Genomic DNA, 24,317 nt, shown 5'->3' with positions numbered 1-24,317 from the left:
TCCTTCTTCATTTCCATAGTTTGCATGCAATATCCAAGCAGCCTGTCATCCAACTACTGCAACAATCTCCTTAAGCTGACCTCCAACCTCTTCTTACACCAAGCCACTCTATAACCATAAGCAAGAACTAGCCTTCTCATCCTAGCATTTTGATGTATTCCCTTTCAGAAACCTACAAGGGTTCCCTACTTCTGTGACATGCCAGCTTTCACCTACTAACTCCTTTCCCCTGGCCAAACCCATCTCTCCATATACCAAACCTTAATGTATTTGCTCCATCAAAACAAACTTATTGGACACTCACTGCACAGAACCTAACCCTATCCCTGATCTGTCATACAGGCTGTTCTTCCCAAATGGAAGTTTTTCCAGAAACTTAAAAAAAACAAAAACAAAACAAACAAACAAACAAAACCCTAGGTCTCATTTCTAGCCTTGCCTCTTCTGTGAATCATTAAAGATTTGAGATTAGAATTTTCTCAACATTCACTGAAAGGACTCTATGTGTTTACATACTTTAAACTGAATGAGCATCCTAACACATTTTCGTTTGTCTCAAACTACCATAACTGTATATTGCTATTTTTCTCAAGTAAAGATTATTATAACAATGTGTAAGAAAAAGTTGACAGTCTTCTACATGGCTTTGACTAAAATATATTCAAAGACATAGATCACATCTCTTTCTCCCTTTGTAATTCTATTTTAGTGCCCTTCTGTTTATCAACAAGCTATGAAAACTCCCTTCACTCATCTCAAGTGAAATAAAGTGAGGGAGTCACAAACAGTAACTTCCAAAGATTCTTCTCTCAGTACTAGACTCAGGCAGAAGTTTTTCTACCTACCTCATCTTTGCTAGTATACTCTACTATTTCTGTACACAGGTTGCTGCATTTGATTGTTCCCAGGTTCTGCTGGTTGCTCTTCCGATTACAGGAATCTTTGTAGAGCATGTATGGGGTACCTGTCTCAGTCTGAGACTCAATAATGGCGTACCAAAGCTGCTGAGCTTTTACAACTTTGCGGACACGACCCTGTTTCTCATAACTGAAAGGCAAAGGTAACATTATTTTAATATTTCATAAGAAAATCTTTATTGCAGATAACTTGAAGGCAGACATTAAAATATAATATTATAAAAACTTAAATTTTTTACTAAGTTTTGCAAAGGAAGAAAAAAAACAAGGAATATGATATTCATTTTACCCTCACTAAAACCAGAGGAAAATCAGGCAGTGTTAAATCCCTTCAAATACATCTGATCCCACTAAATCAATACCTTCCATAATTAAAAGAAACAAAAACCTAAAGTAGTCAAATTATGCTAATGTGCTAAAGTAGTACTATTGTTCCATTATTTAATGAACTATTCACATGTGTCCAAGTTGCTCGATTCCTGTGTGCAACACAAAGCATAACTGATTTTATCAAATGTACTGTATGACAAAGCAAAAAAAAAAAACGCTGCTAACTCTTTGCCTTCATTTTTAAAAGCATCAATGGAAAAACCCAAGCGAATATTTACATGTCCCAAAGTTTTAAGAAAAATGGAAACCAAAATTTTAATAAAGATTCAGAAAAAAAAGCTGACCAAAATAAAATTATGAATCATATTCTCTTCTAGATGCTCCCAAAGATTCCTAGAAACTGGCTAATGAGTGGTAACATTTTAAAATGTAGACATCCGAATAAGAGAAAAATATGTAAAACATTATTACTTTCATATTTTTCCCATACCTTTCATATAGCTTCTCAAATTCTTCTCCCCAAACCTCATCCAGACCAGGACACTCATTTGGACACATCAAAGACCATTCCTACAAAGGAAAGAATAGTACCACCCATAAGAAACTTCAAATAATCAACCATACATAGTCTGTTAGGAACACTATAAGGGAGAGGGTATCTTACATGGACTATCTTGGAAATCTGCTATAGAAATAATCATTTTAGGCTCAGAGCCAAACACCTAGTTCTGCCTGTTTGTATACAACTTTTCAAGCATTTAGGTCAGACAACATCTACTTTAGAGAATAAAAATCCAAGAAGGCAGGAATGACATCTCATAACATGTTCAAAATGCCTTCCATAGCAAAACATATTAAGTGGACTCTTCCTAAGCATGATTTATGACAACTGAAGAGAAGGCTTATATGAATCGAGTCATTATTATTAACAGGTACCTTTCTCTTACCTGATTAGTCTCCACTCGTTTCATGAAGAGATCCGGAATCCAAAGGGCAAAGAAAAGGTCCCTGGCACGCTGTTCTTCTTTTCCTGTGTTCTTCTTTAAATCAAGAAACTCAAAGATATCTAAATGCCAAGGCTCCAGGTAAATAGCAAATGCCCCAGGTCGCTAATGGTAAATAAATCATCATTCTTTTCAGAATCAGAATGAAACAAAGAAACTTCACATTTTCCAAAACACTTTTTTATCTCCTTGGATTATCAGTAAAATTAATGAATTAAATGAGAGAATACATAGAAAAATACTATAAAAATATAAAGTAGTTAATATTTTTCTTACAATTCTTGGTGTAAAAAAGAACATTTAACAAAGAAAATGTGGAAAAAGAAAGATTAAATAACTTGTTCAAAGTGATAAGTAAACTAGAGATGGAGCTTCCTCTTCGGTTATCTAGCTCACTTTACACAATGTGACATATATGTAAAGCCCAAAGAAAATCACTTCAACTTAGACAACAGGTTGTGCTCTTTATTAAAGGTCAAAAAGGTGATCTGTCTTATCAAGGTCCCATAGATTTCTTTTTAAGTACACCAGAGAGAAGTTCATAAACTAAGAAGTGATTAGTGTGCCTACATATCCACAAGAAGCAGGCTCAAGTTAAAAACTATTCTGCTGGTAATACTAAATAAATGACCTCAATCCTCTCAACTTTACTTTTTCCTCTATAAAATAGGCAAAGTTTTGTTTTCTGTTTTGTTTTGTTTTAAGAAAAACCTAGAAGACATATTACAACCCCTTTGCAAGGTTAGGTATTAATATGAGTCACAACTTCAAAAATTCTTTGCAAATAAACTGTCATGTAAAAAAGCTACTGACTAGATCACTGGCTACCTGGAGTCATTATGCATGGGTGGGAGTAAAGGGGGTGATTAATATGAAAGTGCATGAGGAAACATTCTGGAGTACTGAAAATGTTCTATATTTTGAATGGTATGGTGATTACAGTGTATACATCTGTTAAAACCCATCAAACTGTACATTCAAGTGTACTTTAAAGTAAGTAAATTATACTCAGTAAATTGATTTTAAACATGAAAAAAATAGGCCAAGTTGTTAGAAATATACACAATAAACCATCTTATCATAAGCATACATGGCTAAAAACTTTTAGTTCTGATTTCCAATACTTTAAAATAACAGCATACCTTGTTTCCACCTTGATCCACATATCGTGCTGTATTGTTATATACTCTCAGCATTGGTACAAGGCCATTGGAATTGCCATTAGTCTGAAAGAGAGACAGAGAATAAAGGTATCTGAAGTAGAAAGGGGACTCAACAAGAAAAAAGAACACAGGGCTCAAAAGTGAACAAATTACTTTCTCCCAGTCCATAAAGTTTAATCTGCTCTCCAGTTCTACCTCTGCTTTGAAAACGTAGGGAACATTAAATAAACAAAACCTTGAATAAATTACAATGATGTATAGTTACTTCATGGCATCTTTAATTTACAATGAGATATAACAATTACAAGTCAAAAGAATCCAAAATCAGGACACCATACCTTCTAAAGGTGATTATATAAACATATACTTTGGGTAAAGTAAAAACACCACTAAAATGTCTTTTTCCCACAAGAATTCAAGGCAACTTACACAATTAGAATTATACACAATGGGTAAATCGAGATAATAAATAAGGTAAAGGGAGATTCTCAGCAATAAATGAATTCTAGAATGAAGATAAGAAAATATAGACTCCTAAGACTAGAAGAAACATCATCGAATTTCAAAATAATCCTTCTAACTCAAGGCAAGCCTCAGTTTAGAAACATAAGTGAGCAATGGTTCACGCTACTATTGTGTGAAAGTGCTGTATATATCACAGAATCTCCAGAACCCCATGTAATGGAATGGTTTCCTTCTGGATTCTCTAGCTTTATTCTAAAAGGTTAGATATTTTCTTCATATTACAGATGAAGAAATAAATTCAGAGATGTAAAATAACTTGCACTAAGCACTATTAGTAAGTAATGTAGATAGGATTTAAATCCAGGTTTTACCTAAAAATCCTTATCTTGACTCCCAATTCAAGTGAGGCTTGAATTTACATCAAAGTGTCAATGTTTAAAGCTTAAATCTTAGCTCTATCACATATTAAGTGACTGATCTCTGGAAGTAATTTTACTTTCTAAGCCTGTTTCCTCACTTAGAAAATGAAGACAATACTGTCTATACTCATCAAGTTACTATAAGGCGTAAAGTACCCACTGTGTGCTTCTAATGATATCTATTTCATAAAGTTGTAGTAAGGATTAAATGAGTAACTAATGTAAAACTTTTATAACAGATTTAGCACATAGTAAGCAATCAATAAGTAAGAGTTGCTATTATTGTAAAATAAATCAGAATTCCAAATTCTGAGCTAAAAAGGATCCTACAGAGCATCTAATCTAAACCTCTAAGATAGATGAAAATGAAGCCAGAAGCAGTGAAATGACTCACTCCAAGTCACGCTGCCAGCTAGTAATTAACAGAGAGCCAGGTCTCCCAAGCCCCACCATTCGCCCTCTCAACCATAAGCTTGGTTGCTTATGGACTTGAATTCCTCCAGCCTATACATTTTCAGCCATACGAAAGAATCTTACCCCAGCAATGTAGCTGCCAGTAGCTCGAATACAACTCACAGCAACACCAATTCCCCCAGCAGACTTGGAAATCAATGCACACTGCTTTAGAGTGTCATAAATGCCTTCAATGCTATCATCTTTCATGCTTAGAAGGAAACAGCTATGAAGACAAAAATCACAAATCAGCAAGGAAATGAAGCAAAGTGAAATCTCAAAAATAACTATACAATCCAAAGACAGTAAGTTAGACAAATAAAAGATCTGTAGTTTACAGAAATTCAATTAATTTATATTAAGCTAATATATATATTTTGCTGAAATCTTAATTCTAATAATTTGTAGATGCTCTTAATTCCCTATATAAAAATTATATCATCTGTGAATCATTATAGTTTTGTTCCCTCATTTCCAATTTTTTCCTTCTTATCTTACGATGCTGGCTTGGGCCTCCACTATAATGCTGAAAACAAGTGATAGATCTAAGTTTTTAGTGGTATCATTTACCAAATTAAGGAAGTTATTTTCTGTATTGATTTTACTAATTTGTTAATTATGAAAGAATATTAAATGGTATGTTAGTGCAATGGATTATATTAATATACTTTTTGATATTAGCATATCCTTGAATTCCTGGGATAAACCAATTTGCTAAAAGTGGTTTTTTATTTTTGTTTTTGTTTTTTTATGTATTATTGGATTCTGTTCCAGTGTCCCCTTTCTCAGAAAAGGTATCATCATTCTTCCTATTACTCTATTCATAAACTCAGGAACCATCCTTGGCTCATATTCAAAACATCACTAAATTCTGTCAATTTTAGCTCCTAAATGTCTCTAGAATCTGTCCATTTCTCTCCAAAAATACCATAATCTCTTGAAGAGACTCTAAGAGTCCTCTGTTGATATTTACTATTTTCAAAACAACTTGATTTAAAAAAAAAAAAAAAACTTGATTGAGATATAATTCACATACCTAAAATTCCATTTAAAGTGTACAACTAATGGCTTTTAGTATATTCACAGAATTGTGCAACCATCATCACAATCAAGTTTAAAATTTCAATACCAGCATTTGCCTCTCTCCAATTCATTTACCACACTAAAGTGAGAGATCTTTCCAGAATACAAATCTCATTTAACCAGAGCAGGAGTGATTAAATGTTCATTAAATTAATTCTTCTGTGATGAATTGCCTAGTTTCTTCCAGCCAAAGTTTATTTTCCTAGTCAAACCATTTCAGAACTTTGAAAGCAATTATAGATGGCACATACCTAGAAAGCTGTGGGCGGTTAGTGCCAGCATTGAAAAGAGTGGGAGAGGCATGGGTAAACCACCTCTCAGAAAGAAGGTTGTACGTTTCAATAGCAGCTTCAATATCTTCTTCGTGAATCCCCACAGATACCCTCATCAACATATGTTGTGGTCTTTCAGCCACTAAAAACAACAAAAAAAAGAGTTTTCATATGATGGGAAATGTCAGAAAAACTAGGCTGAGACATGTACTTCAGTCAAAAAAGGAACACCCAAAGACAGTTTTAAAAATTTTAAACCAGTAAGCAAGACAATTATTCATTCATAAATTAAACCTAAAGTTAAATGTTATTTATAGTTTAAAAAGAAATATTATGGCCAATAGCTCAAAGCTCTATATTTAATATAATGAACAGAAAATAAAATACACAAACATGTTCATGTCTCACCTTTTCCATTGATCTTCAACAAATAGGACCGCTCTAGAGTCTAAAAAAGCAAAGCAAAAACTTCCAGAGCAGTACAAGACACAGTGGATATATCATTCAAAATAAGGCAATCTATTTAAATCTTCTCAGTTTTTATATAATTTTAAATGAAAATAATATATTTACTCTTCCTAGCTTCAGTTTGGAACATTAATTGGCTGTCTGTTCTGGAAAAGACTGCATGAAAATTTCTGGAAAAACCCAGCTCTATATTAATGCATATAATATTAAGAGCAGAAGCTGTGGCATTCCTTATGATCATCATAATGGTTAACATTTATAAAACACTTATAACAGGCTAGGCACTGACCCAAGCAACATAAACACTCTCACTTATCCACAACAGAATTTGTACTGAAATTTTATTATCCCCATTCTAAAGATGAAGAAACTGAAACACAGAGAGATTAAGTAACTTGCTAAGAAGAAATGAAGAAGAGATTTGAACCCAGGTGGTGTGATACCAAAACTGACGTTCTCAATCACTGTTTATCAACATAAAAGTACGGAGAAAGGCATTCAGCACACAGTAAGGATTCAATAGTCGTTGCATGAACAGTAGAATAATAGAGAATCATTATAGCAAATTATCTGCATAACTCCTCAAGTAATCCAGAAGTAATATTTGGAAATTTTTAAAACTGCAAATGGATAAACTATCTTTCCTTAACTCAAACCACCACCATTACCTTAATTCCACTAATCCACCAGGTCCATCCCAACTCCCAACTCCAAATAACTTACTGCCTTTATAATTGTATCACTAAAACATAAACGAAAACCTGTATTTCCTGATGTAAGGAGAAATTCCCACTTTATTTACCTTAAAGCCAAAGTAATTATAAGAGAAATCTCGGTCATAGATGATGGCAGAATTCAGGCGCTGGTGGAGATGAAAAAAAGAACCCATAATTGAGATAATTAAACTTATTTTCACAAAATCTGACATCTTTCACCCCTGATTCCAGAATTAAAATTGACATAGGATACAAAAGAGATAACACTAAGTGTTATTGTTATAGAATAGAAAACCATATCTAACGTAAGAAAAAAACATAAATTCAGTATCCTAATTAGGTTTAAAAAATTGTACGTTGTAAAAGTAGAAGAAAACACATAAATCTAAGTTGTATATAAGTAAAAATATAAATGTGACTTTCCAAACTTTCCCCGTTATATTTATAGTACATCTCTAATTAAAGAGGGAGAGAACATAAGCATATTGTCATCTTTAAACATGTTCTTAAATTAGCTGTCAATCTAAAAGTATTGGTACCACATATTTACTCATACTTTTATTATAAAAATTAGATGATTTTAAACTACATATAACCATATACATGATAAACAATGACAGAAAGTAGGATTACATTAATTCTAAGGCTCTTCAAAATCCATGGTCCTTCAACAGGTTTCATACAAACTACTGTTGTGACAATAAGATTTTATAAAGGAACTGGCCATTGTTATAGTTTTTGTATGCTATAAAGCTATTAAGAGGAAACAAAAAGCATTTAGATACAAAGATTCATTCTGGATACAGAAAAATGGAGCAAGTTTTTCAAAATACTTTCAGTGTTGATGTATAATGATCCATGTCTCAGGATTGGAATAATTATATGAAGCTCCTCCCTTTCTCTTAAATTTTTAAGGTATCTTTGCTGCCAAAGACAGGTAGGGGCCTTGTGTGAATAATGGAGAACTGAAATACTTGATTATCTTTATTTTTTTTTAGATATGGGTTTTTGCAGTAGTTATTTCATTTTTGTACATATTATACATGTACAGATTATACAAATGAACAACACATACAAACAACTGTTTTCTTTCTCTCGGTCTTTTTAACACCAGATACATATTTAGAGAGACAACCGACTAATCATTCTATTACCTAAAGCTAAAACTGGCTTCTATCTGTGCAGATATCCATGATAAATAAATTGTATGCAAAAGGGCTGATTGGACCTACATATCTTTTCTTTTCTGTACTCTGGGATCTAGTTAAGAAAGGGGTTGGAACACAAGTAGATAATTTTTAACTTGCTGAGCAAGATCTTTCAAAATTTTACCTGAGCAACCTTTTTAGGAGTCAGTTTGGCAAGGTCTACTAAATTTTGAATGCACATACTCTTTGGCTCAGCAATTCCACTTACGGGATTTATCTTACCAATATACTCATCTATGAGCAAAACACTACCATACAAGAATATTTACGGCAATGAAAAATGGAAAACAAATATTCATCACTGGAGTAATTCTTACATATATGTACAATAACAACAAACCTATAAAACGGAATGCTATGCTGCTGTTAGAAATAGGGTAAATTCATAAATGCTGACATAGAACTATCTCTAAGATAAATTCTCAGTAAAAACAGTATGCACAGTACACTATCACTAAAAGGAAAAATATATATGTACACAGACATACACACACGTGCACACAGGTGTATTATAGAATAGTGCTGGGAAAATACATTTTAAAATTATAAAATGTTGTTTCTAGAGAAACTAGGATTTAGGGAACAACAGAGAATTACTTTTTACCTGTATCTTTTGTAGTGTTTAAATTTTTAAAAATGTGCTTATTTTAAAAAAAAGAATCTATTTAAAAAATTTTTTCACTAGAAAAGCATTATACATACATCTTTATTGGCCAAAACAATATCCAATGTTGACTTGGCCACCATGGGAGAGTGTTTGCTATTATGTGGATTTATATAGTTGTAGAGGTCTTCCATCACATCTAAAAAAAAAAAGTACAACAAAAAATAAAAATGTCAAAATCACTTAAGAGTTAATTCACTTTTCAGTTAATAGTTTAAAACAGTGGTTAGTGGTTCTCATTTTTTCATCCCAACTCACCTCAGTGCCTGGCATAGAAAGTGCTCAATAAAAATACACATGTTGACTAAATATATAATAATGCCTCACTTATGAAACAAGTTTCCAGAGTTAAGAGTGTAGAAAGCCTCTTGTAATTTGAAAAATATTCCCAGGTGACTGATAGCCAACCCCACTGACAAATACTGGTTGAAAATAAAGAAAGGCAAAAATTATAATCTCTTCTCAATTTTTTTACCCTAACATAAAATTTCACTTAAAATTCAGAACCTATCGCCCCAAGCATTTCATGTCTATAAATGCATCTTTAATAAGCCCTCTCATTTGCTCTTCTTAAAGATATCCCTTTGCATTTGTGAACAATAATTACACATACACACACACACACACAAAATGCTGGTGTTTTGATTGGAACTGACTTGAATATATAGTTCAATTTTGGGAGAACTAATATCTTTACAATAAATCTACTAAAAAGAGAGGTATAATATATGAGGTCCCACATAAGAGATCTGGAATCAAGAGCCAAAGATTTCTCTCTCCATCAACCATCTGACTTCTTATAAACCAAACAAATTATTTAACTTTCTTTTGCCCACACTCCCTGAGCTGTAAAATGCCAGTGATGGAATGAAGTGTTTGCTAATGGTGACAAAAGATTAAAGATAATATTTTGTTTAACCCAGAACTTGTTATTAAATATTACTCATTTTTTTCAACCACAATACCACCAACTACTTAAAAGAGACAGAACAAAAAAATAAAGAAAAGAATCCACTAACCCGTTCAGCAAATCAGCAGCATGGAGAAACAAGTTCTAATCCCCCCTCTTCCACTAACTCACACATTTTTGCCTTTTTAAGCAAGATATAACTTTTATTTTGACATTCAAGGTTTCATTCTAGTACCCTTATACATTTTCCAATACTAAATTCTAACTTTTTTCTCTAGACTCACCACTGAACACTTTCTTTGTTTCTTTGTGCAAGTTAGAGACAGCAACCCTTGCTGCCAGAATGGCATAGTCGGGGTGCTTAGTAGTCAAGGTTGCAGCTGTTTCAGCAGCCAAAGTATCTAGTTCCACAGTAGTGACCCCACTGTATAAGCCTTGGATTACTTTCATGGTGATCTGAGCCTATAAAAACAAAACCAAGAATTATTTGAGCTTTCTCAAGAACCAACAGCTTCCTGAATAGAGCAATGAAGAAAACAATCAAATTTACATCAAAATAAAACAATTTCCTTTTCTGAAAAATTATCTTTTAAAATGGTGGGCTGTGGGAAACTTAGTAATAAGAGTTCATAAACCAACATAACTGCCAAAAAATGCATACTAATATATACTACAAAGAGGGGTCACCAAAAAAAAATTAATTAATTTTTTAAAATCTAAGTATAGGTTTAACAAAGATCAACAGTCTCACAGGGAAAGAGCTGAAAAAAGACCAATGATTCTATAAGGATTTCCTCATCTTTCATTCAAATTATCCCTACGTGATCAGGGTTCCAGCTACATAATTACCCATTTTTTCCTAATTTTTACTTGTCTTTCTACTTAAGGACAAGTAAAGGAAAGCAAATGAATCAAACTTCAATCATTCCAATTAGAGACGAAAGTATAAATTAAGGTTGGGGCTGATTCATCAAATAATTTAATGACTACTCTTTCTTTAGTACTTCACGAATTACAAAGTGTCTCAACTTTCATAACCTTCTCTGACATTTTACAATCACCTTGTGAGATGGATATGATTACTATCACCATTTTACATGAGGAACCTGAGATCAGGTTACTTGGACTTGCTCAAGGTTATTGGCTAGTCTGGCTTCACATCCCACTCAACCTCACTGAATTTCACTGTTTTCAAGACCATGTTGTAAGAGGTTCCCCTTTTAAAAATATACAATGTACAAGTTATTACCACACATTTTTAAGGAAAACAAATACTAAGTTGTGATTTGTGTTTACTGAATCTTTAAAAAAAAGCTTAATTCAACAGAAAATAAAAGTATTGCCCAGTTGACCAAAACATGCCCCCCTCAAAAAAAGTGTAATTACCAGTCTACAATCTATTCTAATTACATTTTACCTAAGACCAAATTGTTCCTGATCACTTTCTTCTCAGATCTAGCAGATAAATTATGTTCAATAAAAGAACAGTAAAGTCTTCTAAATCAGTGGTCCCCAACCTTTTTGGTACAAGTGCTCCTATGAGAATCTAATGCCTGATGATCTGAGGTGAAGCTGAGGCGATGAAGCTAGCACTGGGGTGTCCCTGCCAATACAGGTGAAGCTTTGCTTGCTCTCCTGCCGCTCATCTCCTTCTGTGTGGCCTGGTTCCTAATAGGCCACAGACTAGTACCGGTCCATGGCCTGGGGGTTGGGGACCCCTGTTCTAAATTGTTTCTGGTGCGACATGGCAATTAATCAAAACTCAGGATAAAATCTGTGTGTTAACTGTGCCAGATCTAATAGCACACAGACTTTTTCAGCTGAATCTACCCTAGAAAGCTTGAGTCTGCTATATAGTATCCTTGTACTTTGAAATATAGTATCACCTGAGGCAGAACATCTGAAAGTCAAGAGACCTAGGTTTTTCTCCCAACACTCCCACTAACTTGTACAAGTCACTTCCCTTCTCTCTTTGGACCTTCCTTGTCTACAAGGAAGATGAAATAGGATGATCTAGCAGGTTCATTCCAACTTAACATTCTACTGTTTTAATGTAAAAGAGAATTTGTAATAAGCATATTTTAAAGTTGTATAAAATTATTTTCTTTTGACCATTTTGGCCAATTCACTATTTATCAAGTATCTATATACGTGCCAAACATTGTAGACATCCCAAGAATAAGATATAGCCCACCCTCAATACTAGGGGAGGACAGGCTTGTAATTACTTTCCACATTATGTGGTTAATTTAATGCTATGAGGCCAGCACAAGTGCTACAGCAGTACAGGTAGAATACCTAAATAAGGCTAGGGCAATATGGGTGGGTTTGGAAAAAAAGGTTCTTAAGATACTCCCATTTTAGGATGATCATTTTAGATGCCAAGTGGAAGATGCATGTGAAGAGGGCAAGATAAGAGGAAGGTTACTTTTGAGACCATTATAGACAACAGTCTAGATAAGGGATGATGAGGGTCTAGAGTAGAGGATTTATAGGAAATGAGAAAGCAGAGCAACTGGCTTATGAATGGTCTGTTCTCCTTAATTTAAATGTTGCTCATGAAATCTACTTTATATTACTTAAATGTCTTCACCTACATAGATAACAAAAAGCAAATTTCAAATCGGTTTCTACTCAAATGACCACAATTCCAAAACAAGCTTTACCATACATTTTTTCACTTATGAATAAAATAATTTATTCAAGAAAGTCTCTAACATGAAATATCAATGTCAGGTTTTCCTCTTTGCTCACTTTTTAGTCTTCTGAAAAGTAAGAATTCAAAGTACAGAACCAAAATTTAGAAAAAAGGTTTTAAGCAATGAATTCACATTTTATATCCAAGGCCATAAGCAGAATACCAAACCAAAATATGTTAAGTAAGGGAAGGGCCAGAGATAAGATACAAGTAAAAATAGTCACATAAAGCAAGGAACCCAAGATATAAACCATATTTACTTACAGGATCAACAAAGTCCATATTGAGTCCATAACAAAGTTTCTGGATTCGAGATGTAATTTTGTCAAACATGACCCGTTCTTGGCGGCCATCTGAAGAATCAAACCATAAAATTCATTATCACTTATTAAGATAGCAATGTCAAAGAATCAAATGTAATCGACACATGAATTTTTAAATTGCCCAACGTGAAATGCTATTTCATAGATAAAAGATTAAGACATCCAGTAGTTTCATCAAGATATTATTTTTGTATCTTCAAAAAGTATGGATTCTATTCCGAAAATCTTCTCTTCTCCCCTTCAAAATTCCCAATAGTGGATGATCAGATCCTTCAGAATCAAAGTCAAAATCATTATAATAATCCACAGACTTCCAGACAACCTCTCCTGTGTGCCCCTTTTCCCAACTTCATCTCCTCCTCTCTCTCCTTCCTCATTTACTCTACCTTGGCAACCCTAGCCTCCTTGCTATCTACACCTATTTTAGGTCTTTGTTCAATGTCATCTTCTCAATGAGGCTTTCGCTGATCATCCTATTTTAAATTGCAATGCCCCCAAAATAGCCTTCCTCTTCTTATCCCCTCTTCCTTCTATGCTTTTCTTCCATAGCATCATCTGACATACCATATATTTTACAGTAGTTCCCCCTTATCCATGGGGGATACATTCCAAGAGCCCCAGTGAATGCCTGAAACCACAGATATTACCAAATCCTATATGTTTTTTCCTATACATGCATATTTTTCTCATTTATCAATTTCTGCAACTTTGAGGGAAATGTGACAGCAGCTTCTTCAATCAGCAGACACAGCTTCTCAAGTAATCTTTATATTTTTCAGGTCAAACCTATTCTTGAACCTGGGCTCAATCCTTAATTGCAATAAATGGCTTGGTGCCACTCATTTCACGGGCTCCCTCGCTGAAGTCTTCAAAAAAGCTTAGTGCTTTCTGGAGCAACATGCTGCATTGATCAGAATGTTTTCTGTTCATGTCTTCCATCCACAAATGTAATGCCTTTTCCATCTTAACTAAGCACTTATCATGTACTATGGCCATAACTTTTGCAGTCTGAGGTGCAACAACAAAACTAGCACGAATTTTTTTCCTTCTCCACAATTTCACAGAGATTCATTTTTACCATAGATCCTGGCAATCTCAGTATAGAATTTTTTTTCCTCTCCTTAAACCAAGAACTTTCACCTTTTCACTTAAAGGAAGCACTTTAGTTTCTCTTTGGCATATCTGAATCACCAACATGAATTCTCTTGTTGGTTTGGTGCCATGATTAAGTAAAATAAAGGTTATTTGAACACAAGCACTGTGATACCTCAACAGTCGATCTGATAACCAAGACAGCTGGGCAGCATATACAGCAGATATGCCAGACAAAGACATGATTCATATCTTGAGCAGGATGGAACCAGATGGCACAAGATTTCATCACATTACACAGAAAAGCACACAATTTAATAAAACGTATTATTTCTGGAATTTCCCATTTAACATTTTTGGACCATGGATTGACTGCAGGCAACTGAAATCATGGAAGTGAAAAACCACAGATAAGGGGGAACATTATCATGTGATTCTTTTCACCCATCCACTAGAACTTGCAAAAGAGAAAAACATTTTTGCAAGTTTTATTTACATTTTATTTGCACATATTCCCCAGTGCCCTGACCAAGGACCAAGGCCTAGCACATAGCAGGACCTCAAATATTTATTGAACACTAAATGACTTATCAACCTGTCTCCATTCTAACAACCTTCATGATAAAGTTGACTTATATACTCTCCTAGGGTAATTACTGATTTTGAATTTACTTCACACCATATAAAAAAGTACTTCTATTTGTAATTCAAGACAATCTTCTAGAGACAACCTTTTAGTTTTAATATTCGGAGGATATGCAAATACATGGACCTTATCTAGTTAGTCCTTTTATGATTTTGGACTTCAATCATACTCCTCTTTGTCCTTACTAACAAAAAGTCCTATTATTCTTAGTTTAATTTCGAATGGTATCTTCTTCAACCTTTATTTACTCCTATCAGCAATAGTGGATATATCCAGCCACTACATAGCTTTAACTTTAGGTAATCCACGTTAACGTAATCAGTCTATTGACCTAAAAATAAAAGGCCAAAACGAGAGGCAATAAATATTTATTTGAGACCCAAAAGAATAGCTATTATGGAAGATTCAGGCAGAATCCCAAATAGTGTTCCCACACTGCTGAAAAGGAATCTCCGAATCGGAATTGTCCAAGCAGAATCATCAGCAGAATCTGCAAAACGGAATCTCTGAAACGGAACCGACGAAGCAGAATCTCCGAAACGGAATCTCCGAAATGGAATCATCCAAGCAGAATCTCCAAAATGGAATCAACAAAGTGGAATCTCCGATGAACTCACTGAAGCGGAATCTCCGACATGGAATCTCCGAAACAGAATCTCCGAAACAGAAGCTCCGAACCGGAAAGCAACACTGGTCAGTTATTAAAAGTATTATTGGCTAGAGGACATATGAATAGCCAACAAATATTTGGAAAGATGCTCAGCATCGCTAGCTATAAGGGAAATGCAAATCAAAACCACAATGAGATACCATCTCACACCTGTTAGAATAGCTATAATCAACAGGACAAGTAATAACAAATGCTGGAGAGGATGCAGAGAAAAAGGAACCCTCATGCACTGCTGGTGGGACTGCAAATTGGTACAGCCACTATGGAAAACAGTATGGAGGTTCCTCAAAAAAACTAAGAATTGATCTACCATGTGATCCAGCAATCCCTCTACTGGGTATTTACCCAAAAGACTTGAAAACCCATATCTGAAAAGATATTTGCACACGGATGTTCATAGCAGCATTATTCAGTGGCCAGGACATGGAAGCAACCAAAGTGGCCTATGATAGATGATTGGCTAAAGAGGCTGTGGTACATATATACAATGGAATATTACTCATCCATAAGAAGAGATGAAATACTGTCATTTGTGACAACCTGGATGGACCTTGAGATAACCATGCTAAGTGAAATAAGTCAGACAGAAAAAGTTGAAAATCACATGATATCACTTATATATGGGATATAAACCTAAAAGCAACAAATTGAACAGGACAAACAAAGAGAAAGTCATGGACAATAGACGTGGTTATCAGAGGGCATGGGGAAGTGGGGAGCAGGGAAGTAGATGGGGAAAAGGGGGTCAAATATGTGGTGACAGAAAGAAATCTAACTATAGGAGGTGAACACACAGCGTAAATATATATGCCTTACTGTTAAAGTTATAGCTGAAACTTACTAGATTTCGTTAACCAATGTCACCAGATAGATAAATGTATTTTTAGTCCCTCGTTGCCAGGAAGGCTCATTCCTGGTTGGTCCTGTCCCACGTAGGAGGGAAAAGTTCTTTTTTCTTAGGAACCTTAAACCACATTGGAGCAACAAGAACACCAGAACAGAGGAAATGTTTACTGTCATATTTAAGGGCAAATGACTTCCAGATTCCGCAGTTCTTGAGGTTTCTCCTATTAAGTCTCATAGGACTTAGTGATCATCTCAAAACACTGAGCAACCATTATCAGATGGTGTCTTTATAACATCGAGCTATCCAAGACAAAGTTTTTTAACAGTAAAAATTCCTATAATAAACAAAATACTAAGTCCAGAATAGATCTGAACCAGGAAACAACACCTGAGGGGACAGTCAGCTGAAAGTATTAAAGAATCATGGGGTGTCAGTGGGCACCGCATTTAATCATTTGGCTTGTGCCCAGATTTTATCTAGTTCCATCAGTATCTATTTCGTCAGAGGTATTTTACCTAGGTACAACAAAAGCTATTAACAACAGAATAAACCCCACCTTGTTTAGCTAGGATATGGTCAAGAGCAATTCTATTGTCTAATAAACTTGTGCAAGGGAATTTAAAGGTTTTTCCCTTGTTGGTTACTGTTTTGGAGGTAGCTTCAGAAATTTCCTCTAAGGTTTTTGATAACTGTCTAATTACGTGTTTATTTATATATTATAATACCTGTCCTCAAAAAAGTATTTTTCTAAATCTAGTACTTTTACTGGGTTTGACGTCGCCAGGTAGTAAATACCCTTGACTGTGTGTAACCAGTTACACATTTTGACCTGTAAACTAGGTTTAAAGATAATGCCTAATGTTATCTTCCCAGACAGAAATTAAAGCAAAAGGGAAATAATAATTATTATAGTGAGTGCTTGGCCTCTGGTATTATTTGTGAGATAGGAAGGAATTAAAGTAAGGAAAAAAGGGAAAATGAAGGTATAAATTATATAGGCCTAGTCCAGAATCTTGGGTTAGATGTCCACGACAGATGTTGTCTGCTTCATTTCCTAGTCATTTTAAATTTCAACTCTGTTGGCTGAGCAGTCTAATTAAGTTTCAGAGCTTTCTTTAAATGGGAAACATTAATCCAAGATATCTGAGAGCAGGAACCACGTGTCTACTCACCACTGTAATCTCAGTGCCCAGCACAGTATCTATAGATTTGTGTGAGGGAGGATGAGGGAGGGAGAGAAAAGCAAGGGAGAGATAGAGAAAAAAATGTGGAAAAGAGATTATCGGAGTGTAGAAGGTGTTATTTTGCAAACGTGTTTGTTTTATGTATATACATACATATACATGCATGTGTACTGTGATGATGGTGTAAAATATAATTTCCATTGTGGGTTATAATCCAAAATTTTGAAAACACTATATATACTACTAAATTCCAAAGCACACTTTACAACTCAGTCAGCTTCACTGCATTTATTCCAATGGTTAACTTTTATTTAACCTTGGTCTCCTTAACCCATTTCCCATTTAGAAAAAAAAAAGTGCAGCTCACTGCCAGCGTTAATTTAAATTTACATAAACACAATTTCTGAGGCTGAAGCAAATCTGACTGGTTTTCAGTGTGAAAATAAAATATAAAAACTTCTTGGAGTTATTTCTAAACAGAACTTGTCTCTAATCCTAATATAACAGAAATGTATATGTAAATAGGATTCATCAAACAAATCCTTGGCTAACAACTGTTCAGAAATGATGTTAATATCATGCGTAGGAACACTACATTTTCTAGGATTTGACATGTTCAGCAATCGAAAATTACTACATTTTGTAAATGGAAATAAATACTACTACTCGAAACAGAATGCTGTAAATAAAATTATGTCATTTGTTTCCAAAGACTATCAATATACTAGAGTGATGCAAAAATAATAATAAAAGTGAGATATTTCATGGCAAACTTTGGCGGTAAGGTTAGGACTGTAATCTACGAGTTATCTCAGAGAAAATGCTGCAGCCACAAGTGCCCCCAGTGAGTACTCTCAGGGCAAACTTACTAGTTGACAACCAGTTGCCCTCTTGAATAATTACAATAAAATTATCAAAAACTTTAGAAGTTAGTCTGCAACTGGCATACCAAAAATATTGGGGGGGGGGACCCTGAGCACATTAGAAATCAAAAATAAAATTTTTTGAAATAAGTAAAATAAATAAATCTAAGTATAGTTTTCTATATTAACAAGCCTTGTTGAATGCTACACTGAAAGATTCTAAAAAATCTGGATCAAATTATGTTCTCTTAGCTATAGTTAAACCACCTGGCCACAACGCTCATAATTATATTTTTAAATAATTACACTCATTCATTCTTGGAGCATTTAGTCACGGCAGGTCCAGTGTTACTTGTGGGCATAAAATCCCATCTTTGAAATGCACAGCCTAGTGGATAAAACAAATATCCAGTCAGTCAACCAGCATTTACTAAGCGCCTATAATTTTGAAATGACTTTACTGCTTTAACACAGGCAAGTGGATTCGATTAGACATGTTCCTACCTGTCTCAGATTGTTCTGTTAAAACTCCGTTTTGATCCTGTTTTTCCAACCTGATTAAACCCTTCCCCAAAGCGGAGGCTTGTCTCCTCTCATAATTTCACACAGCCAAGAAAAAGGCTGGCAAAAGGAGGTGCTTAGCAAGTCTAATGGGAATTAACTGTTGAGGAAGAATCCAAGTCCCTGGCTCTTCCGGGTCCCCATCTTGTCAGAAGATGTCTTGGCCACCCTAGTCAGATTTAGTATGTCTTCCCAAGACGGGTTAGGACAGTTAGTCACTGTCCCAAACTCTGGAACTACTCCTGGGACAAATGGCAACACGTGTCCAACAAAGGGCAAACTCCAGGAAGATGTCTGTGTCTGAGATCTGTTTTTTTTTTTTACCCCACTTCTACTCTCATTCCACAAAATAAGATCTGGAAGCTGAAAAGTGCCCTTTTAGGGTACAGAGACCCTTTTTTTCTAACCCTCTACCCCGCTGCAGGGCCTAGAACAAGTCACCAACCTCACAGTTTTCAAATAAAACTCGTGTTGGCCATGGGTTCGAACCCTGACCTCACCATCAACTAACCGAGTGACTTCGCAATAGTCACTCAACCTCTCTCTGCGCTTCTTTTTTCCATCTGTGAAGTGGAGTTGATAATCGCGCCTCAGGGGCTCATGGGGAAAATACCGCCTGGGAAGTGCTCAGGAATTACTCGATGAAGGGGTAGTTCCTTTACTCTTTGGAAACGCGGCAGGATGACAAGGCGAAGGGGGCGCAGACTGAAGGCCAGGCCAGGGTGGGGGTGGGGATGGGAGGAGGACAGAAGGAAGCCAGCAGGCAGAGCAGGCTAACAGGGCGGGAAGCCGCGGCGGGCAGGGCGGGAAGCGGCGGAGGCGGGTGGGCGCGGTTAACTGCTCAGGCGGCGGCGGCCGCGTTCCCTTACCCGCTCCTCTCCACCCCGCCGTCCCTTCCCCTGCCTCTCACCTCGCTTGATCACATGCATCGCGGCTAAGGGCTGAGGCACTAAGGGATTCGACACCAGGCTGCAGCACTGAGGCGCCGGCTGGATCGAGGTGCCTGGGTGCGCAGGTTTCGGGCTCCAGGGGCTGCTCAAGTGCAGCGAGTGGAGTTGGGTCGGAGAGCACTTTTCTCCGCCGAGAAGCGGGACAATCTGAAACCCGTTCCGGCTCCCGCCACCCGGGACGCAAAAGCGGTCCGACAGAACACCAATGACGTTACTCAACGCCGCCAGCGCCCCAACGGGTGGGCAGGACTAGCATAGCGGAAAGTCGGATTCGCCCATTAGCCGTTGTACGGAGTATGGGCAGGGCCCGGGAGATCGCGCCTTTCGCGGCGGTGTTGGATGTGGGCATGCCCAACGGGAAGTCTGCTCTCCCGCGGCCATATTAAGTATGGGCAAGGTTCAGGAGACCACCCCTCTCCCACGGCCGCATTGAGTGTGAGCTAGCCGGGCAGGAACGCTGCTCTCTCGCCGCCATGTTGGGAGTGGGCAAAGCCAAAGCGGGGCCCTGGGCCGGATGTGGCTCGCTGAGCGGGCCAGACCCGGCCCCGCCCCCGCCCCTCTCGGCCGCTCGCCTCTGCAGAGGTCAAGACGGTTCATGTTTTTGAAGTAAGAACTAAAACCCAGCCATCCGAAACACTTTTTCTTGTCTTGCCAAGGTACATTATAATAACGTGAGACTGCGCTCCGATGTGGGTCTAGCCTGGGATCCATACGCAGAGGCAGCCGGAGCCCGAAGGCTCTTGGGTCAGCAGAAAGCCTAGCACTCAGTCGGGTTGGAAAAGATCCTTGATAGTCCAAGGGCGTTTGTATTTTATCCTGACGGAAATGGGAGCCCTTGAAGTTTTGAGAAGGACAAGGCCAAAACTCACTTTCTTTTAGAGTTCTCCAGTGGATGGTGGCAGATATGATCAGCAATAAGGCCTTATGGAAGTAAAATACGGCTAGGTGACTGAATGTGGGGAGCAAGAATAAATGAGATGTAATACACGGCTAATGTTAGAAGCTTCCGATTTATGCTACACTGATTTTTATGAAATCCCATGTGGCATCCCCTCCCTAAGACTTCCTTTTTTTTTTTTTAAGGATAAAGTAAGTTCTTATTTATAGTCTTATGATAAAGGGGGGAAGTCTTAACTTGCAAGACAATTCTTTGGCAGTATGTATCCCCCAGAGGCGGGCCAATCTCCCCGTGAATTTTAAAAGTCATAGGTCATAAGTGAAGTTATAGGATAGGTAGGTCGAGATGGTCCAGAGATAGTGTTGCCAGATTTACAAATAAAAATAATGTGTCCCAAGTATTGCATGGGACATAATTATACTAAAAAAAGTTATTGTTTATCTGAAATTCAGATTTAATTAGGCATCCTGTATTTCGTCTGGTAACTCTTACCCAGAGAGCTTTTGCATATGTGTATTAGTTTCATTTTCCCAGTCTCTTCTTTATACTGTCTGCTGTGCCACAGAGAACACAATGAGAGTCAAAGCCAGCGAGGGTTAAAATCTCCTACATGCTTTATTGGACTTCAAATAGTCTTATGAAATAACACAGAAAAACCCATGTAAGGGTGTCCAGGGGGTACAAGGCAGTCTGCAGCCTAGCCCCACCTCCTAAGACCAACCCCAGGTGCCTCCACCCCAGGCCCAAGTAAAGGCATGTCAGGGAGTGGGGTAGAGGAAAAGTATTTTACAGCCATAGCAAAAAAGGGTAGAGAGTTGTCTAGAGGGTGGGAAGGGTGGGGGGAAGTGGTCACACAGCCACCTTCACCTATACCATCTTCCTTAACCACCCCCTTCCCTGTTATGAGCCTCTGGCCCAGGCTATGCAATAACATAAAAACGGTCTGACAAGGGGTGTATGTGGTGCAGGCACTTGGGAAATTCAGGAGATTTTTTTTTTTTTTTTTTTTTTTTTTACAATTTTAAACTGTCTTTTGGTTCAAATGCAACAACATCCTGCCCAACAGCTCCAGGGTCCCATTAGAACCCTCTATGGTGACAGGCTCCCATGTCCAGGGGAGCAGAGTGTCCTAAGCCTCAGGAGTAATGATGTTTGGGGAGCATTTGGGCAGCACCTCTTATATACAAACCCTCCTGCAGTGTGAGGGAACAGGGATAAGAGAGAGACAGGTATGGGAGAGGGAAGAGAGAAAAGGTGACTGCCTTGTAACCCACAACTCTGGCATCTACTCAGTTAACTAAGAGAATTCTCTCCAAATGTATCCCCTAGCCTGGCCTCTCTTTAAAACTCTTAAGTGATTTGTTCTCACTCCCCCATGGACCCCCTGGAGGCCTGAGTGGCTCCAGGCCAAGATTTCCTCTGGACCACCACACTCCCAAAGAACAAAGCTCAAATATTAGGCCCTAGGACCCAGTTTGGGACAAATGGAACTATCATCTATAGGTGGGGTGGAACATATCTGAGGCACAGGTGTCAGAAGTTACTCCTCCCATCTTCCCCAGTAGCAGCTAGGGGAAGTTGGGGAGTGGTAGGAGGGAGGAGCCTGAAAGCAGAAGACAGAGAAAAAACAAGAAACCAAACCTCAAAACCGGGATAGCAGAGACAGAAGCTGGACCCCAAAGGTTGAGCTGGTAGCTGAGGGGACAGCAACTAAGACATGCACTGAAGTGGAGAGGGAGTGACAGCAGCAGCCCGTGGTTGGGAGGGAGGCAGGGCAGGCAGGCCATGGTGGTCAGTTAATAAATAATGTTGAAGGACCCAAGGATGAGGGGGGCAGGTATGTACAGTGCCCAGGCCACTGGGCAAACCCCTCCCATGCCCCACTCTAGGGCCCGGGTATCTTGAAAGGCAGGGAAAAGGAGGCAGAAGACCAGGGAAGGACAAGTTGTCCCACCAATGCCATCCTCATCCTGCCTACTTCTTAAGAGGCTTCTTAAAGATTTTGAGGGGAAACTTCTTCCGGCCTGGGCTGGAGTCTGTTTCCTCACCAATGGAGCCATTATCCTCCTCAGCCACGGCCTTCTTGCCAGCCAGGTGGGGAATGCGTGTATTTCGGCCGGCCTGTAGGACTCGGCTGTCCCCAACTGGAGATGGCGTGTCTGGGTCTGGGGAACTGGGGCTGTGAGAACGGGAAGAATCCAAAGATGGAGAACCACCAGGTGGGGCTGAGGGGCTCAGCTCCATCAGGCTGTGGGCCTTGTCTAGCCCATGGTTCAGCGCCAGTAGGGCCTTCTTAGCCAGGGCAGGGCTGTCAGGCAGTTTCTCCACCAGAGGTCCTGAGTGGACCCCCTCAATCAGCCGGTGGCTGCCATTGGAAGTCATGGTATTGAGAGCCTCATCTGCAGCACGGACCATCTGAGGAGGCTTGGGGGCCATACGCTGGCGATCACTCATGTGGAGGGAGGACTCCGAATCGGAATGGGTCAAATCCCTGCAAAACAGAGAGGAAGAAAGGGACACACACAGGAAGGGGGAACAGGGAGGAAGTTGAAAGGAGAGAAGGACAACATGAGAAGACAGGGGACACACACAGGAAGGGGGAACAGGGAGGAAGTTGAAAGGAGAGAAGGACAACATGAGAAGACAGGGCAGGATAGGAAAATGGGGATGGAGAGAGGTACAGGAGAAATAAAATAGGATGAACAGGCAGGCAGGAAAGAGTAGAATGAGAAACAGAAGGAAGATAAGTAGGCCATAAGTACAGGATGAGAAAGGAGGCAGGAATAGGAAATGAGAATAGATTGGAGAAGAGGGGAAAGAGAATAAAATTGGGGAGGAAGAAAAGCAAAAGGAGAAGCAGGTAGAAAAAAACAACCAGGGGGAGAAAAAAATGTAAAAAGGGAAGAGTGATGGGGATAGAAGAGACAGACAAGAAGAAGCAAAAACAAATGTTATTTTATTATCATCTGTCAGGCAAAGGGCTTTCTAACAGCTGGGCCCCACCCCTGATGAATGACCAGGCCCTAAACTAGGGCAACCATAGGCTTCAATCCCATGGGCATCCTCCTCAATAACTTCTCTGCCTTCCCAGAGCTGGCTACATTTCTTAAGACTCAACCTCAAGCTAACATAAAACCCACATCTTGCTCTGAGTCACCATCTTCCATGCCTTTCTTCCCCACTTACTCCTGTCACACCCTTGGACATAGCCAGTCTGGGCCAGGCCCCAAGAAACAGGGCACATGCAGTAAGTGGGCCTGACCCAGGCTGGGGAGGAGATGGTTAAAACAGCCTTGCAAACAATCCCTTACTCACCCCAAAAGGCCAGGATTCTGCCTCTTTCAAACGTTTTACAAGATTCAAAGGGGGTTGCAGAAAAGTGTTCCAGAGTTCAAACCAAAGTCAGCTGGCAGCAGGAAGGGTGGGGTCTTTTTCAGAGCTCTGCTGACAGGGTGAATGGAGGGAGGTGCTAGAAAGACAGGATGTTGTCCTTTAAGGAGCAGTTGTTCAGAA

The 24,317-nt window shown here is 38.1% G+C and overlaps 2 protein-coding genes across 5 annotated transcripts in view; both read right to left on the bottom strand.

Annotated features, from left to right (window-relative positions):
- The window catches only part of RRM1 (ribonucleotide reductase catalytic subunit M1), a 36,797-nt gene extending 16,659 nt beyond the window's left edge, over positions 1-20,138 (bottom strand). The window contains exons 1-12 of the mRNA XM_011377462.2: positions 19,867-20,138; positions 13,035-13,123; positions 10,357-10,534; positions 9,201-9,301; positions 7,377-7,436; positions 6,515-6,554; positions 6,086-6,248; positions 4,836-4,977; positions 3,394-3,477; positions 2,195-2,356; positions 1,738-1,817; positions 846-1,047 (exon numbers count right to left, since the gene is read on the bottom strand). Coding sequence (XP_011375764.1) covers positions 846-1,047; positions 1,738-1,817; positions 2,195-2,356; positions 3,394-3,477; positions 4,836-4,977; positions 6,086-6,248; positions 6,515-6,554; positions 7,377-7,436; positions 9,201-9,301; positions 10,357-10,534; positions 13,035-13,123; positions 19,867-19,885 — 1,320 coding nt within the window. The 5' untranslated portion in view covers positions 19,886-20,138. The remainder of the gene's footprint in view (positions 1-845; positions 1,048-1,737; positions 1,818-2,194; positions 2,357-3,393; positions 3,478-4,835; positions 4,978-6,085; positions 6,249-6,514; positions 6,555-7,376; positions 7,437-9,200; positions 9,302-10,356; positions 10,535-13,034; positions 13,124-19,866) is intronic.
- Positions 20,139-21,395: 1,257 nt separating this feature from the next.
- STIM1 (stromal interaction molecule 1) overlaps positions 21,396-24,317 on the bottom strand; it is a 181,420-nt gene continuing 178,498 nt past the window's right edge. For 2 of the 4 annotated variants that reach the window (XR_896932.2, XR_002776663.1), the window contains 2 exons: positions 24,120-24,273; positions 23,167-23,295 (listed from right to left, as the gene is read on the bottom strand). Coding sequence is in view for 2 of the 4 variants with exons in the window: in XM_011377442.2 (XP_011375744.1) it covers positions 22,779-23,295 (517 nt within the window). In the remaining 2 variants the exon portion in view is untranslated. Of the gene's footprint in view, positions 23,296-24,119; positions 24,274-24,317 lie in introns of all 4 variants that reach the window. The other 2 variants (XM_011377442.2, XM_011377443.2) reach the window with 2 other exon arrangements.

Source organism: Pteropus vampyrus, unplaced genomic scaffold (assembly GCF_000151845.1).
Source record: "Pteropus vampyrus isolate Shadow unplaced genomic scaffold, Pvam_2.0 Scaffold311, whole genome shotgun sequence".
In the NCBI taxonomy this organism is placed as follows: domain Eukaryota; kingdom Metazoa; phylum Chordata; class Mammalia; order Chiroptera; family Pteropodidae; genus Pteropus; species Pteropus vampyrus.
The sequence above is the reverse complement of the archived record's forward strand: the minus strand, read 5'-3'. Positions and strand labels throughout refer to the sequence as shown.